Source organism: Buteo buteo, chromosome 24 (genome assembly GCF_964188355.1).
Source record: "Buteo buteo chromosome 24, bButBut1.hap1.1, whole genome shotgun sequence".
NCBI classification, from domain to species: Eukaryota; Metazoa; Chordata; class Aves; order Accipitriformes; family Accipitridae; genus Buteo; species Buteo buteo.
The window spans coordinates 17,022,747-17,040,964 of record NC_134194.1 but is presented as its reverse complement, the minus strand read 5'-3'; the positions used below and the strand labels follow the sequence as shown (position 1 = coordinate 17,040,964).

The window sequence follows — 18,218 nt, the reverse complement described above, 5'->3', positions numbered from 1 at the left end:
TAATGCACGGGAGGCTGTTCTCCCATGTCCAGTGCAGGTACCTCTATATCTTCTGCAATTTTTATTGCTAGCGTTCTGGTCTTTGAGGTTCGAGACGTGTACTGCTCGACAGCTTGTAGGTGGGAGTAGCTAGGACAGTGCTATAGACAGTACTGCAGAAAGGAGTAACGGCAGCTTTTGGCTTAGCATAGAGCAGAGCAAGGTGCAGATCCACATACATTTACTTATATCCCTATTTTCTCTCCCTTACAAAACTCAAGCTGATTCAAGAAGAAAACTGCAGCATTCTCTTAGGATGCTCCCAAGACCAAGTGGAATACCACTGAGGACCACTTCAAAGATCTGTGCTTCATGCCCAAAACCAAGCTTAAATTACCTCGCAGGAGTCTGCTGGTAGCTGTTATATTATTTAAGAGCCTTGCCTGTTCCTACTGCAAACAGACTGCATGCATATACACGTGCACTATAGTGTAATATATGTATGGAGTGTGTATGCACACACACACACACATAAAAATAGTCTGTGTATTCATTTCTCTGCATATACACATGCATACCTGAATATACTGCACAAATTTAATTCTGTGAGCATTTTCAGGGTACAATTCCAGATAAAAGAAAGGAATATACCCCATAGGATAGCATGGCACTTCAATGTCTGGTTGATATAAATGCACTAAAATAAATTTTTCATAAGAAGTTCAGTTCATGTAGTATTTTACTGCTTAAAAGACATTTGTTCTTTTCCAGTTCTGCTGCCATATTAAAAATTTTGGGTATGGGTTATCTCTGTATGAATGCATGAATGTAATGGCACAGAAAACTATTTTGTTGTCTTTATAAACTCATTGGCTATTTCTTTCATCTTCCATTTATATTAACTTATAGCTACCAAAATAAATTGCATAATGATGACTACAGAATTTTCCCCTTGGAGCTGCTTTGAAGAACAAATAGAAACCAGAAGCCAGTATTGAGTGACTGTGGACTGTGATCGTTTACGTTTGTAAATTCGATTTAAATAATTTGTATATTCTTATTAATAAACCCCTCAACTGTGGGGGTACATGAGAGGAGAAAGCATATTAAGGAGTTACTGTAAGTCAGCTGCTTGGGATCAGCCTAAAGGGGATGCCTCTGTTTTCCTGGTATTTTGTAATGAGTATCTCCAGTGCATGTAGCTAACTTCTAGTCTTCACATAGGGTTTTCCATGCACATATAGAGACACATATTTTCTTTTAACATCTTTGTGAATGGCATTTTATGGCTTTTTTTCTAACCTAGATAACAGTTACCATGTATAGTTTATTTTATGCAGGCACTATAAAGTGTAAGAATTTTTAATGCAAAAAATGTCTATACTATCCTCTCATCTATGGGCTCTATGCCTATGAGAATGTATGTACAAATCTGGGAGAAAGCAAGTTATTTCAGCTGCCTCATCAAAGTTACTAATCATCTAAGACAGTACCTCAGGTTGTACTATTTAGACCTAAATGTGGTACTTAACTTCCACTGACCTGAGGCAAGGGTTGCACATTTTCTCTTATTTGATCTTGGAAAAAAATCTAGTCAACATGTCAGCACTATCTACACATTAAATTATATTTTCAGATGCATCTCACTAAGACATCAAAGCACCTGCCTTCTATAGTTACTTAGGAATCATTGTACAATTTTTCTAATAAATCATGCTAACTTAGTACTTCATGTGATTCTCAGCCACCGGTTATACCAGTTTTGTAACTTGTAACTATATGACCTTTTTTAATGTTTCATTGATTTTCATGAAGAGTTTTAAATTACTTTGCTTTTTAATTTTCTACAATTAATTGCTGGTGTTTTGAGAAATAACTAGTTTATATGACTTCTGATCTGAAACCTGAGCTAGCTAGTGAGGAAAAAAACAACAACAAAAACTACCTAGAAGGGCATCCACATCTCATCAGCAATCAGGTGAGATTTTACCACCATCCAGTACAGTGAGCTGTTACTTGATCTTGTAATCAGCAGATAATACCTTCGTGCGTTCACATAACTGGATTATTTTTGTAACTAATGTGTGGTAAAGAAATACTCTTTGCAAAATTTTAAGGAGAAAAAACCTCCTCATCTCTACCCGCAGTGGTTCAATTTCCAGGGCCACATCAGAAGGGGACCACGAGAGGGCACTGCTTTCCTTTTTACGGAAACGAAACACATAGTGGACAAAATACTGATGTGCAATGCTGATTTAGATATATTTTGAGCAGACCGAACACAGTTCTTTTTATTCCTGCTTTACTTATGTTTTCTCTAAAAAGAAAGAAGGTGGTGGCCAAGACGAAGGCATTAATAAACTAAAATAGGCGTGCGTCATTGCTGGTCTGTATCCTTAAAAATAACCCTACAATTTAAAATTAAATATAAAGCCCTATTCATCCTTTCTACCCACTGATTTGAGAAACGGTATTTAGTAATCATTAATTTAACTATTTCGAACAAAATATATAGCATCAGACTTGCCATACTTACATATATTTTCAACATACCATTTAGCTTCTATCTTTAAAATTGTTTTGATCAATAAATGGCAATAAGACTACTAAGAATAGGATAAGTATAAATAAAAATCGGACTAGTTTTTCTAGATTTTTAATATACTTTTGAACTTCACCTCTGATGAATTTCATTTAAAGAGGAAGTTCTGCCTTTCTAATCTATATGCTCATGAACACCGGTGTGCTTTTGGGTTATCTACAAATTATGGAAGTTACACCAGGGGTCTGACAGATAGCTGGGGATCTAATTTCCTCACTTGTCTCAAGAATGAACAATCAGTGAAGTTAATCAACATTTCAACAACCATGAGTAATATATGAGTCTGAACAGAAAGATACATAATCTGAGTTCCGAAAGAAACTGCGGCACTAGGGTTCCTAGAGAGAGGCAGCTCAGTAGGAGCCGTGGACGGCTGGGGGCTGGGCTGGATGTGGAGAATTACCTGCGGCCGTGCTGACAACTAAGAGCGGGGACCCAATCTGGTAAATCAAACGCACGTTTCTGAATGCGGTACACAGTCCTTTGTGCTGGAGGTGGGGGAGCTTCCCCACTGGCCTCACACTGCGGGCAGGAATTTAGGTGGTGTGGTACCCACCTAAAGGACCCAGCAAAACCGATGAAATCAAGAAGCCACTTAATCATTTCCAGTATCATACTAGAGTGAGATGTAACGGCCTTACTTGGTATCAGTGAAAAGCCTACAACAGATTTCAGTAGGGTCAGTTTAGGGCCTACTCACTACCATGTGAAAAATAAATGTATGCTTAATATATCCAAAAACATTCTTACTCATAAAATGTTGTCCATCCTGTTTCATCACTCTTCGTTGCTAAGAGACCACTGTTTCCGTTATATGTCATTAATCCGAGCTCCAGGGTCTGTGTTGAGACTAGCTTGAGTCCACCATTAGTGCCAACAGCCAGCGTGACAATCTGATTATCCGGCATCAGTAAATGGCGGGGCATCCCACTGGCATCCCGACGGACCTTCAAGGAGTTGCCATTGTTGTCCATCACCTCCGTGACATCGTTATCGCTGCTATAGGTGAAATTGTACAAGTACTCCCCGGTAACGAGGCTGAGAGTGTACTGGTGAATCCCATCAGCATTGAAGACATACAGCTCCTGTTCTCCTGGAGATGCAGCTTCATATTGGTTAAAAGAATTAAGAATGGGCCTGTTTTTACTGACAGCCCTAATGCGGATATTTCCAAGATCAGCTATGTAGATGGTACCATCTGGGGCCACAGCTAAGGAAGATGGTGAATTTAAGATGGCATCAGTGGCATACCCATCATCCCCAGAATAGCAATTACAGTTGACATCATTTTTGCAATCACAGTCTGAAGCTGCCCCTGCAAGAAGGCATATTTCTCCATTGGTAGTTACCTGGCGTAGCCGATTAATTTTTTTTTCATCTGTCTCACTGATGTAAAGAACTCCTGTGTGTGAGATGGCAATGGCACTGGCTGATTCAAGTGCAGAATGAATAGCCAGTTTGCTAAGAGAGTAGTCTATACCAGGAACCTGGCAGTGCATGGGGCGTCCAGCAATAATGCTAACTTGATGATTTTCTGTGATCCGTAAAATAACATTGTTCTCTAGGACATAAAGTGAGTTGTCCATGGGATTGACAGCGAGATCAGTAGGCCACTCCAGCCGTACCTATGAGTTGCACAAATTATTACTGTAAAACTCATAACTGAAAAGTACACTTCTAGTGTTTAAAATTCCATGTGTAACAACAGCAAATTAGTGAGGGGTTTATCAGCGTAAATCATGAAACCAAGTCATGAACGGCAACTATTTCAAACAATGATTTTGTTTTTCGGAAATATTAAAGCTATGTGCAGTGGTAACTTTGGCTAATTGTGTTTCTGTGCAAAGAACGAATGCTACATTGTGGAAGCTCTACAATAATTACAGAAAAACAGGCAATTAAGACGATAACTCCCATTATCTCAACATTATTTCTCTATAGTTGCATAAATAACCTGTGTTAGCCACAGTAAAAGGATGGTTCACTCATTTCAGTAACAAATCAAATATGCTATCATCTTGTGCTGCATAATGCATTTCTTAAGTGGCCAGGCAGTCATCCAAAATAGATGCCCATCTCTTCTAAGGCAGAGAAGAAAATAAATGCAGTAAGAGGCTACCTGGGTGACATCCATGCTGGAATCGCAGCTGAGAGGTCGAACAGCAGTTAGGTCATTGGAGCCCAGCAGGGTTGATATAATTCCATTCTGATCCACTTTTCTAATCATAGTGGCATCAACAAAATACATGAGTCCATACTTATCCACTGCAATTCCTGCAAATATAAAACCCAGGTATCAGTGAAGCAGTGAGGCTCCTAGCTTCAAGACAGGCTTCATCTTATGAACAAGTTTACAAGATGGTGATGTTTGTTCACTTCCCTTGTTCTTTCCTCCCTTCCAACGTGAGCACAGGTCCTGGAACCCTCCAAGTACCTGTAGTTCTGCTGAATAAATGGCATCAAGCAGGTTTATCCTTTGGGGCTTTAAAGAAAAGAAAACCACAGAGATCCCCCAAATATGCCAAAGAGCCAGCAGAATGCATCAGCTTATTTGTAAATTCAAACTCTCTATGATATGTTACATAACCCCATAAAAAAAAAAATTACCTCCTAAATTCTAATCTGAGAAATCTGAGGTGTTGCTTTCTTCATCTGAAGGATCTAATGAGGATGAAGAATGTTTAGAAATCTTTTGAAATTGCTTTAAAACTTTTGAAAAATTAAGAGGACATTATATTCTTTCAGGATGTTTTTTAATTCTTTGACCTGTTGCAGTAAGGAATACGGGAAGAACATCTGGTGTTTCCAGATGAAGACACAGGGGTTTCCACTCTAGAAAAAAATGAAAGGTTCAATGCCTGTCACATTGGGAGTCCTTGGAGAGGAAAGGCACAGAATGAAAGGGTGCTCCCTTGGAGGAACAGAAGGATGCTGCTGCCTGTTGTGAAGGAGGGCAGACTTTTTCTCACTTGCCTTTCCTGCTTTGATTTGGCACACTGCCTTGCCTGTTTCTTGGGCTGAAAATAAAATATTGATCTAAAAATTTTGCTTGCAAATGGTTGCAGTGCTCATCCTATTGGACAGTGAGAGAAGATTCAGCTTTGTCTTCTTAACTTCTATGTAGAGGCTTAACTTAAAACATGCAAGCAGCTCTGTCCTGTTAATATACTCTGTATGTATTAACTATCACCTATACAAAGAAACAGGACCTTTCATTTTTCTTCACTTTTATGATTATCTAGTTATTTTCAACCATTGAAATAAAACCCAAAGATGTTTGAAACACCTGGCAATACACCTGATTAATCCATCCTTACAATTAAGATGAAACAATGGAACAAAAAAAAAAATCTTGAAAAGAAACACATCCCCAAATCTCTACATCCTCTTGAAAACTTTTTGTTAAAAATTAGAAAGTGGATAGGGCAAAAATCCTTTTATTTTTCCTCCACCTCTGAAGAAGGGGATACATAGAATAAAAACTCAGAAAAAAGCTACAGCAGGCAGTTTTTCTCCCCTAAGACTGTATCTCAAACAGTAATTTTTTTCCCAGTTTACATGCTTGCTTCTTCGAGTGAGTGGTACCCTGCTAATTTGCGTTCTGTTCTCCTTTTGCAGCATTCAGTGTTGGGGTAATAAAGTTTGCTTTAACTAAACAAGGCACGAACACTTGCCAATCCACTGTAATTAAAGCCCAGAATAAAAATTACCAAGCAAGGAGTGATTTAATTGCCAGATAATTATTTTCACATCCAGCCTAGCCTCACGCAGTCATTTTCTCCAGCTTCTTTTCCTGCTTTACCTCGAGGGCTCATTAGGGTTGCGTCCACTGCCTTCCCTCCATCCCCACATCTGGCTTCGTCAAAGGGCAGGCATTGCTCTCCAGTCCCTGCTACCACTTCAGAGTTACCAGCTAGGTCTTTCGTGCCAGTGAGCGACTTGACTTTGTATATCCGTCGACTATTGGTGTCCGATACGTACAGTGAGCCTGAAACAGGGTCCACGGCCAGATAGTATTTATGAGCGGGATTGTTGCTTTAGAGAAAAAGAAAGCATAAAACAGAAACAGCTGAGCAGTCTAGAACCTTCGCAGACTTTCAGAGCTTGGATACTCATCAGGCACAGAGAGATCTGGAAAGAAAGTCTGACACCTTCATACAGAGGTGGGGTCTGAAGGACTACCATCTGAGGACCTAACTTGAGTAGGGCCTGGTCGGTGTTTCAGAAGGATCGTCATGTTAAATCTCATTCATCCTGCTTCACCGAACCTTGCACAGCAGAGCCCAATAAGCCAAAGCTGCACGGGAGACTTCCCTCTTGATCTCTTTAGCCCTTTAGATCTGCTCCAGGTCAATTCTCTTTGGCTTATCTCTACCTGTTGCCCTCCCTCCCCGCCACCTTGTTTAACTTCCCTTGAAAGCAGAAGTCATAGGAGTAAGATCAAAGAATCAGCTTCTGAGTTACTTATATTATGCCACAAGATTTGTGAGGTCTTGTATAAATGGGAGGCAGAGGCATAACAAATTTATTCCTAAAGCAAATTTGTTCTCATTCATTCTTCTTAAGAATCTCATTTGTGCCAGGTAAAGTTGGTTATACAACTAAAACCAGAGACCCCAAGTGTCTGACTTTAACTCCAAACCTTCTGTTATTGAAGAACTGGTCCTCAGTTTGTGATTAGAATGGGTGCTCATATGGAAAGCTACTTCTCTTCTGAAATATATGTTTTTTGACAGCTTGTCACATTTTGGAACTAGTTTAGCAAATCATCTGCAAATTGAGAAATGTCAATCTTTGCGATATATATACATTCACACACATAGAACTGCAGTGCAGAAATATTTTCAAAATCTTGCCTGGCTAGTTTAACTCAATTTAGTTGGATTTTAAGCATGATGTGAATTTTCCAGCCTTTGGAGCCTATGGGTGAGCATAAATAAGGTCAATGGTGGTTTCAAAGCATAGAAGACAAATGAAGACAGGAAGAAAAAAAATGAAGGTTACTTACCAGTAACCAGAGAGATTTGCCTCCAAATATCCACACTCCTAGTTTCATGTGGCAAAAGTGCCCAACTCCAAGAGTGCGGATACACAGAGGTAAGTTATGATGGACATAAGACATTTCTTGATCAGACTTGCTGAAACTATAATAAGGCCACTTTCGGCAGATGGATTATCGGCAGCACAAAGACAACTGCGTTCATGTGGTCATGACCAGATTTGGAGGAATGAGGAGGCCCCAAAATACCACTTTCTACAGTTATCTTCCTCTATGCCAGTCTTTGACATGCCATGATTTTAGGTCAGTAACAGTTTGTTCTAAAACTGTAGAAAGTAGGAAGGAGATTGGTTTGATCAAAATTCAGTAGGCAGAGGTAATACCATCTGCTGAAGTCTAGGAGTGTAGAAATTAGAGATGAAGAAATACAATAAACAAAAAATACTTGGCAGGTTTATTTCATGCATGGATCTCAAAGTACTTTAAAAAGATGGGTATTACACCCATTTTACAGAGGAGGAAACTGAGGCACAGAGAGGTTAAGTGGTGTAGACAAAGTTATGTAGGGAGGCTAGTGACATGCTTGAGATTAGAGCACAATCTTTTTATTCCCCAAGTTCCTCTCCTTATCTTCAGCAGCAGACTGCACCTCTTCACTAGACCCTTATCACATTCCTTCTCATCCCTCCAAAACAAAGCTCAACCTTTGCTGCATAGAAAAATATTTATTTCCACTTACAAGATTTCGCCAGTCTCTCGAGTATCTGAGCCATGTAAGCACCCACACGTTTCTCATTGTTTTGAAATTCTGCTCTCTTCCTCCACCATGCTTGCCCCTTACGCTGAAGAACAAACTTTGTCTCTCTTCTCTTCTGACACGATTTTGCCAGCCTGCGCCTGCCTTCCTGAGCGAGCACACCCCTGCATCCCTTCTGCCCACAGCCAGCCTCAGGCACGTCCCACCGCTACCGGGATGGCGGAAGGGATGAGTCAGGGTAAAGAGCGATGGCAGAACACAGGCTTATTTCCCTCTCCTCTCCTCGTCAGTGGTGTGTCCACGGAGCTCACCCTGTCTTTCTCCTCCGGAACCTCCCTCAGGGCGGTTTTGCCGGGGAGTCAGTCACGAGCCTTCGTTCCAGACCAGAGAGCAGCTTGCCGGAGCTGCAGACCTCGCGCGTGGCCCTCTGCTCTTGCCTGAGCTCTGGCAGGGATCGGGTAGTGGAAGACTCTCCACGTAAAATATTTGAGGGACTTTGGCAGAAAATGACTGGTGAAAAGTGACATGTGCTCACTGTGTCCCCAAAGAAACTGAACTATGAGATTACCTCAAACAGGGATGTATTTTATAAACGAGTAGTAAATATTTCTCAAACTGGCATCTGAGCAATGAAAGACGCCTGCCCGTCTTTTCTCCATGCCACTGTAATCTTTTATTTGAATTATAGGAAGCCAAGGAATGTACCTTGTTTTAAAAGATTTTCCATAACATTCAGTATTGCTCAGAGGCCTCTGTCAATAACGTCTCTGCCTCTAGCCCTCCCCGATGAATGCAGCAGATACCACCGTGTGGTAATTTAGCCAAAAAGAGAAGCTGCCCAGAGCAAATCTCTAAGCACCTGAAAAATTAACTAAGCTTAGTTAATGCAAACAAGGAGCCTCCAGCATCATCAAGAATTATTAGCAAATTGTGAATGAATTAATCCAGGTAAGAAAATTTAGTGGTGTAACACTTGCTACACCAAAATATATTGTAAAGGGGAAATTTTACTGTTTAGTCCAGACCATCTTCTGCATTTAACTTGCATTACAGAAATGGAAAGTATGGTTTTAAAAGGGCGGTGCACAGGACACTATGGAATAGTTTACAACAGCTCTTCTCGTTTGTGCCCTTGATATTCTCCAAGGTGAATATCCGCCCCGTCCCAGGTGTGGCATGGAAGACAGTACAAGCGTTTCCTATTCCCGCTGCAATCCAGAAGGCCTAGTGCTCACATAAGACGATGAAAAATCTTTTCTGCTAACGTCCAGAAAGGTTATGCCTCCCTCATGAATCTTACAGTGACTGCATCTAGCGGTTGCATACAACCAGCCCCACAGGTTGACTGACTGTTAAATGTATTTGATGAAAGAAAATAGAAACTAAATTATGAAAAAGGACAGAGGGTTCAGAAAATCATTAATGACCGGAAAATGAGTTTTTGACCTATTTGCAGTCATTAGTGCTTTTGTGAACCTTTCTGGCATTTGTAAAACTGCTGTTGCAGTTTACCTCAACCATTTAGACCAATTATAGACAGCAGGGAGAAGTGTTTATATAGAAGTTAGCTTGGGGTTCATTATACTTGCATTCTACTAGAAATTTCTAATTACTGTCAGAACTTATTTGGTTGCTTTTTGACTGCATTTCATAATTGCTAACGCTTATCATATTCATAACACACAATTAGCACATAAAAATGTTTCTATATATGGTACATGAAGAACATAACATTACACAAGAAGCACAACACAAAAAGCAAACACAATGAAGCAAACAAACCATATCAAATTATATGGGAAAGAGCTCGTGTCTTACCTATGTTTAAACTCTTTATTTCTTTATAGAAAGGGAACAGAAGAAAAAAGAACAAACAGTTAGCTGAAGAATAGATGGTAAAGCAAACATAGTATTTGTTTTATTTTACAAAAGGACACAGGAGAAGATATCTCTTTTCAGCACTAGCCTTAGATTATTTTACGGGTGAAGAGTGACTGGGAGGGATAGAGCTGTAAGCTAGTTCCCTAGTAGGATACCCCTGCCCCCACCCCCCACCCCCCATATATTTTGTAGGAAACTTTCTGGACCATTGGAAGAGTTTTCACATGGAAATATGTGTAGCTTGTGGGCTAGGAGCAAGAGAAACTGGCAGTTTTCTGAATACAGAACTGGGAATGGGGAAGCACTGGGCTTAGGATATTGTCCACCAGGTGGAGGCAACCTCTTTAATCAAAATAGTTTTCCAACAGGCTATTTCTAAACAAATTTCTACTGCACAGTTTATTTTCCTCTCCTCCCAGTCTCTAAAATAATTGCTTAAAGCAAGTTTGGATGCTACTTGGTATCTATTTAAGCCTATCAAAGCAAATCTTAGGGTAAAAAAAAACCTTCTAAGTGAGCAGTAAGATACTGTACAGTGGGAGATATGGAGCATTAATTGATCCCTAGTTTACTGTCTAGACACAAAGGCAAAGGAAAAGTGTCCTCTACTCCCCAGATGTAAATGAATACGTTCTCCACACCACAGTGTTTCACTGTGTTTAAGTCATTTCCATTTAGGAATATCCACTGAATTAAACAAAGAGGTGCATGACTCCTGAGCTGCAGCACTTAATGCACAGCCCCAAACTTGCAATACCAACGTTAAACGTGACATGCAACACTCTTGAGTCAAAATTCCTATTAGTCACTCAGATCAGGCACCTTCATAAAGGACAGTGTGAAGCAAATATGCACACTGGGATATTCTGACTTATAAAGTTACTCAAGATTTATATTGGCTTATGTAAAACCAAAATTACATCCATTGTGAAATCTAAACACAGTGATGTATTTGCTTTGTAATACTTATAGACATACTGTTTGCAATGCTATTCAAGCTACTTGATAATAGCTGAAGACTCTGCTCTCATTCATACTTAAATCGCTCAAATCTTCAAACTCTTACCCATGTAACTCATACAGATTTTAAGATGACCACTGAATGACAATTACTGCTATAGATGATGTTTGCAGGAATGGACCTTAATTCCCTTTAGAGGAACAGGGGGCAAAAGACATCACTGCAAATTCTAAAAATCTGTGTGTCAAGTCATTTGCAGCTGTCCAACAGCACTCAAAATAAAATAGCTTTATTGTTCATTGCTAATAGTTATAACAGAAGCTAAAGAAACTATGCTATGGAAAACAGACTTTCACAAAAGAAAAGAGACAAAAGCAGATTAAGTACTTCTTCTCTTTCTTTACTGATGTCCTTTCCCATTTTCCCTCACACGTGCTGAAAAGCCCATGTTCTCTCTTGCATAGAGAGAAAGAAAAGTACTCAGACTACTTGGAGACAACTTTTCAAATACCAATTGTGCTAGGAAACTTTGTCACTGGCTGATATTAGGAAGTGAGGTCCATATAAATGCCTTATATTAAGTATCCTAATTTGAAAATGTTTCTCTTCACCTATGAAGCTGTAGTCCTATTTACTAGGAAGCTAAACAGAACTAAACAAATTAGAAAAAAAAAATCAACATATTCTATATAAAGCAGAGTTATACTGTATATTGATATAAATATTTATAGCAGGTCACACTTCCATACCAGCTACCTTCTGTGGTTTATACTGAGCTGCTAGCAGAAAGCACTGGATGATCTATTACTTTTTTTTCTTTTTAAATATAATGAGGCAGCCTGGTGATGTATGAGGTAGGTGTCAGAGAGTGATTTCAGACTAGAATTGGCCTGAATAGGATCTCTTTTCTCTTATATAAAATCAGAATTCACAATAGTGACATCAACAGAATGACATGAATGGAAGAGAGGTGTAAAATAGAGCTAGGCCTCCTATTCTCTAACAGTCCAATCATTTTGCACTTTTTCCCACTAATTAAAAACTAAAAGTACAGTGAAAGCAGAGAAACTGGTTATTGGCCATAGCATTAAAAAAAAGGCTAATGACCTAAATTCACTCAATGTACTTTGCAGCTCTATCCAATTTACAAGAGCACTAGTACTTTGGAAACTGTTGCCTGAGTGGGCTGTAGAAGTATCGCAAGACAGCCCATACAAGCTATTTTTCCTCATTTTTCTGCAAATACTCAACAGTGCTGTAACTATAAGGTCCAGTTACAAGAGTTACAGTTTGAAGCAATAGCTCTTGCCTCTCCTAGCAGAACGAAAAAAGAAGATGGAACAGAAATGGGTGAAGTGGTACACTCTACACTCATGCCTTCCCTATTAAATGACCAAATCTTAATGTTGTGGGCAGGGGGGGTGGTGTGCGGGTACAGAAATACAATCTTAAAAAGAGTTCTGATAATGCAAAGCGACTCTGTATGTCAATCTTAACTGCACTTGTCAACCTACAGAAATGGACTTACGAGTATGGGAAAGAAGTGGGGAAGTGGCTCTCAAAACCATTGATAGGATAATCTTCCTTCTAACCTCCTAAGACTGTTGTTATACCTTTGCTTATCACTGTGGCTCAATACCAAAGGGCAGTCAATGCTGTAGTTTTCAAACAAAACTAAATGATATATAGTACTGAGGGGAGATTGTATCAAATGATCACCAACAAGACAGAAGAAGACTGTTTGTACTTCTTGTACAAGTTGGTTTGTACTCTTTAGTCCTTCTCTAGAGGCGTTGCTCTGATAAGCTACAGACTTTGAACTATGCATTTCTGTGCCCCATTTCTCCACTGGAATTTAAATAGGTTGAAAGTGACAATGTTTTACAAAATTATAAAAAGTAATGGTAAAGGCTGATTTGAGCACAGGCTACAGAAATGAAGTGCTAAGATTAACACCTTACCTCAGCTCCAATATACTGGTAACATTCCTGGATGGGAAGATACGCCGAATATAGTTAAAATCTCCAACAAAGAGACTTCCATCAATACCCACTGCCAGTGCTACAGGGGCCAAAAGCTTATTTCCTTCTGCCAGACCATTGCAGCTAGGACAAGATATGCTTCTTCGGCGCCCATTCCCCATAATGCTGGTTATCACAGCCGGCTGCTGAGTTAGAAACTGATTTTCTCCATTGCCTTTGTGCAATATACCTAATAATGAAGAGGAGAAGAAGTGGTTATTACCGTCATTCATTGCAGGGGACTTCAGGTAGCTCTCTTTTCAACAGCTGCTGTTAAGGACTGTACACTGAAATGACTCCAGCATTTGGTTCTTCAACGGTGCAAAAAGAGTGAAAGAGCTTTGCAGTAGTAAAAATAAAGGTGTAATGAAGATTTTCTGTTAAAACCCACACAAATACACAACCGCAGACCCAAACCTAAACCCAGAGTCCTTTGCTATTCATTATGAAAGAAAACACTGCCATACAGCTCTCTGGCCTGGCACAATGGTTTAGACTGTCTTATTAACTGGGAAGTGAGAAGGCAAACAGTGGAGAAGACGTGTTCCTTATTTGTGTCCCTGGATCTTCTCACTCCAGTTTCCTCTGTTATGTTTTCTTTGGAATTTTATGCCAACCCTACTGTTCTCTTTCCACCTCTCAGTCTTTCATGCTTTTTTCATGGAAAATGTAAAATGAAAAACAGAGGTGCCAGAGAAGACGACAGCACAGAAAATGAAAAGATAGGAGAAAGATGAAACTCCTAGAAGGGCTGCTAAGGATCAATGATAAAAGGCAAGTGGAAAGCTAGTAGTAAGGATCTTTATTAGGCTTGAAGAAACGCCTTTAAGATAGCATTTCTTTTCAAAATATTGGTTCAAAGAGCAGACCCGTGCTCCAAGAAGGGAGTGGATTCTCTGACAGAGTGACCATTTTCAATGTCATCAAAGATTGTAGAAATCTGGCTGGAAACTTTTAGCCTCATGTTCTTTTGGAAATGCAGTTGTATGATCTTAATGTAACTGGCTCCTCACTGGTGACAACAGTGAATATCATGCACTATCCAAATGGCTATCTCAACAACGCCTGATCCACTGCACAGCACTTTAAGTGTGTTCAAATAGCGTGATCTTGCCTATTCTGAACACTACTTTAGACTTCTTGAGCAACAATATACTTTGCAATTTGTTAATGTGGGGATCAGCAGGAAGGCTGTAGAAAACACTTTACAGGGAAATACATTCTAAGCATTCAGCTCCCTGAGAGTCTCTGGTAAAATATGAGGACTAGGAACATTAGCTTAGGATATGTAAAGACAAAGAGAAGAGAGGAAAAAACCAAATTGGTGACAAAGGAAAAAGACAAATGTGACTCAGTATCTCGTCACAGACTCATACACCTTTTAAACCCTATCTCAGATTAGAGGGGAAAAGGTGAAACAAAAGGAACCAAAAATGGGTGTGGTTAACATCATAAAAAATAGGGAAGGAAGACAGAAAGACATTACAGGGGAATAAACGATCAACAGAATAGAAGATAAAGATTTGGACTTTAAGAAAGTCATGCTGTGCAGAACAATAAAAAATTTATGCAAATTTACAGAAATTTTCTGACAGCTGAAACATGTCCCACACCTTACTGAGGTAAAGATAAAAATAAGAGTGGAGAAATTGCATTTTTTAAAGTGTAAATACAATGCAAATAAAACTGTTCACAGACAAAGCTCCATACAGCACAGAAAACATGTGGAATTAACTAACTCACCACTTTTGACATTAAGTACATGATGTTTATCCAAAGACCATCCTCCTAAATTTGAAGGATCTAGTTCAAATCCTTGCAGCAGTGCTGTCCTCTTCTCCCATAAAATGAGACTGGGGCAAGTCTCATATTCAAAACCCACAGAAACTGAAATAAAATAAAACAAAATAAAATCTAATATACTTGCTGAACAAATACTGAATTAAATCCAGAGCACATTCAAATTATTCAGCATTCTAGTTCCCCAGCCCCCTCAAGAAGATGGAGTGATTATATTCCTCTCTTTTATTCTACAATATTAAATTCAGATCTTCGACTAGACACAAATTTGAAACTTCATTCACATGTACTCTGCAGGGATCTGATCACTTCTTGTTGAATAGCTGGCATTGGGAAGTGACTGGTTTGGTGAGAGGAGAGTGAGAAATATAATTTTTAAAATATAATAAAATTATTCTATCAGATAACAGGACAAGATCAAACTCTTAATTTGCCAGATGTTCACAGCATTTATTGTCTTCATTTACATACCATATACCAAGGAGTAGTGAAAACTTTGTGTGCTTTTAAGCACACAAGCACTGTAAGCATTACTCAGGAAAGCAATATCCTATGCAATAATGTAAGAAAGAAAAGCTACAGCAAAGAAGATTTTAGAAAACATAGTAAAGAAAAAAGATTTTTTAAGTAATTTTTTCTTTCCACACTGGCACAGCTCTGATACCCATTTTTAGCACTGTTGTATCAAAATTATTCTGATACTCAAATGGAAATGAAAACTTAAAAATATTATGATGATCTCTCTTCTTCCCACCCACTAGAACCAAGTGAACTAAAAATAGCTATAGAACTACAAGACTGAACAGCATCAGAAAAACACCATTTTCATTTCAAATGTATTATACCACAAGAGGCTATAACAATGGCATGCATGAAAATCCAAAGGCACTGAAGTATGCCAGAGCGTTGAGCATGAGGTTCATTTGTTAACTGAAAGCAAATAAAAACATAGTGATGGACTAGGTTTCACCTAAGTTCCTGTGGCCAGTTTTTTCCCATTGTCTGGTCTAAACCTTCTAAGTCAGGAAACACAGGCATGTTGATGGAGTTTAGACTCTCTGAATGTGATCTTTAATGTGTAAAGGAAACATAATACAAAGATAAATTGTGTCAGGAAGACAAGAACTGCTTAGTCTATATTTGCTTCTCCATAAGAAATCTTTGCAGTTTTGTTACTAAGAATTAGAGGTGTTATTTGGAAAGTTTTGGAGCTTGTATATGCTGACTTACCTACAGCATCTGACAACCCATAAACCTTCTGACCATATGCATCTGTTTTGTCCCAGATAAACGTATATGCCAAGTTGGGAGATGCCTGAAATGATTTTTGAAACAAATGCCCTTCTACTGCTACCATTAAATGGACTTTGATTAGATTCAGTGGCACAAGTGACTGAGTCATGGTGATCTTAAGTAAGGATTTGTATCCAGCAGTACGGGAACTCAGGTAGCTGAGCTTTATACTAGAGCCAGGGATCTCAATTTCTTCATGAAGAACCTGAACAGGAAAAAGATCAAACATTTTACATTAGTGCTTTGCTGTTTTTTAGAATAATATCGCTTTGCATATTCTTAGGAATTTGTGACTTTCTTCTACTGGGAATGGTTATTCTCAAGTCAGTGCAGTGATGCAGTTCAGCTGACGTTTCTGGACAAATAGTTACTTGGCATCTGTGTACACTTCTTTTTAAGAGCACACTGCTGGCAAAAGTGCAAATAAGTACAAGTAGTTTTACTGCGAGCTATATGCAAGGGGAACATAAGAAATACAGTCTTATAAACCTGCAACTTCCATTAACAGTTAGTATAAAGTAACGATTAACTAAATAAAGTAGTGAAACAATAGTGCCAGTGGAGTTTTCCTTTGTCCTAAATAACATACAAGAAAACAGCCTGTGGTTAGCACCACACACCAAGCTTTTGCAATATTCTCTTGAAACACGTAAGCTGTCAACTGAAATAGAGATATACTTGATATATTGTATGATAATGAGAAGGTGCAAGGTAGTCAAAGATAAACGTGTCTGGGTGACATGAACCTAGGATATCTCCTGCAGACCTCATTAGAAAACCTGGTATCTGTCAGAATGAATGCAACTCTACAGAGGGATTTGCTACAGCAATTCCAGGGGACAAATGGTGACTCTCTGGTGAGTGCTCAGGTCAGCACTAGCATCTGACCACTGATTTCTATATCCTTTTCACTCACACTGTTCTTACCTGGGTTTCTGGTACAATGGGATTCCGGCCAGGAGCATCACTGAAGAAAGTTGAAAGTGGTGATGAAATGATGACTGGGTCAGGACGGACAAAACCACTTAGATCACAGCTGGGAATGGAGTTCTCCTCTGTCTTCATCACAAGTGTGTCCATGGCATAGAAACTATTCCATGGCAACCATACTGTCCTTTCCTGACTCATAAATGGGGCCCGTTCAAAGTGCAATGTTAGGGATGCTCCGCCATTTGCAACCAAGTCAAACCTAGAAAAATGTGAGCTTTAGAAGTGACAAGACTGAATAATTCCAGTAATAGCATTCCTGGCTAATGAAATAGGTATATAGGTATACTTACTGCAATAGGTATATAGGTACACCTATAGCAATAGGTATATGTCCTGGTTTTGGCTGGGGTAGAGTTAATTTTCTTCCTAGTGGCTGGTATAGTACTGTGGTTTGGATTTAGGATGAGAATACTACTGATAACATACTGATGTTTTAGTTGTTGCTGAGCAGTGCTTACCCTAAGGCAAGGACTTTTCAGCTTCGCATGATGCCCCACCAGCGAGCAGGGTGGGGGGGCACAAGAAGCTGGGGGGGGACACAGCCAGGACAGCTGACCCCGACTGACCCAAGGGATATTCCAGACCATAGGACGTCATGCTCAGCACATAAACTAGGTGGAAAGCTGGCCAGGTGGCCGCTGCTTGGGAACAGGCTGGGCATTGGCTGGTTGGTGGTGAGCAATTGTTTTTAATTTGCATCACTTGTTTTCCTGGGGTTTATTTCTCTCTCTTTTTGTTATTTTCCTTTTCATTACATTTTTTTTCCAATTATTAAACTGTCTTTATCTCAGCCTATGAGTTTTCTTACTTTTACGCTTCCGATACCACCCCCCATCCCACCAGGTGGGAGTGAGTGAGTGGCTGTGTGGAGCTTAGTTGCCGGCTGGGGTTAAGCCACAACAGTATATTTTAAGTGTCATGCTTCAAATGATCAG

The 18,218-nt window shown here is 39.4% G+C and overlaps 1 protein-coding gene across 3 annotated transcripts in view; it reads right to left on the bottom strand.

Annotated features, from left to right (window-relative positions):
• TENM2 (teneurin transmembrane protein 2) overlaps nt 1-18,218 on the bottom strand; it is a 545,903-nt gene that overhangs the window by 19,178 nt on the left and 508,507 nt on the right. For all 3 annotated transcript variants that reach the window (XM_075056250.1, XM_075056251.1, XM_075056252.1), the window contains 8 exons: nt 17,221-17,482; nt 16,231-16,498; nt 14,944-15,087; nt 13,141-13,390; nt 10,156-10,176; nt 6,384-6,616; nt 4,701-4,855; nt 3,332-4,206 (listed from right to left, as the gene is read on the bottom strand). In XM_075056250.1, coding sequence (XP_074912351.1) covers nt 3,332-4,206; nt 4,701-4,855; nt 6,384-6,616; nt 10,156-10,176; nt 13,141-13,390; nt 14,944-15,087; nt 16,231-16,498; nt 17,221-17,482 — 2,208 coding nt within the window. The remainder of the gene's footprint in view (nt 1-3,331; nt 4,207-4,700; nt 4,856-6,383; nt 6,617-10,155; nt 10,177-13,140; nt 13,391-14,943; nt 15,088-16,230; nt 16,499-17,220; nt 17,483-18,218) is intronic.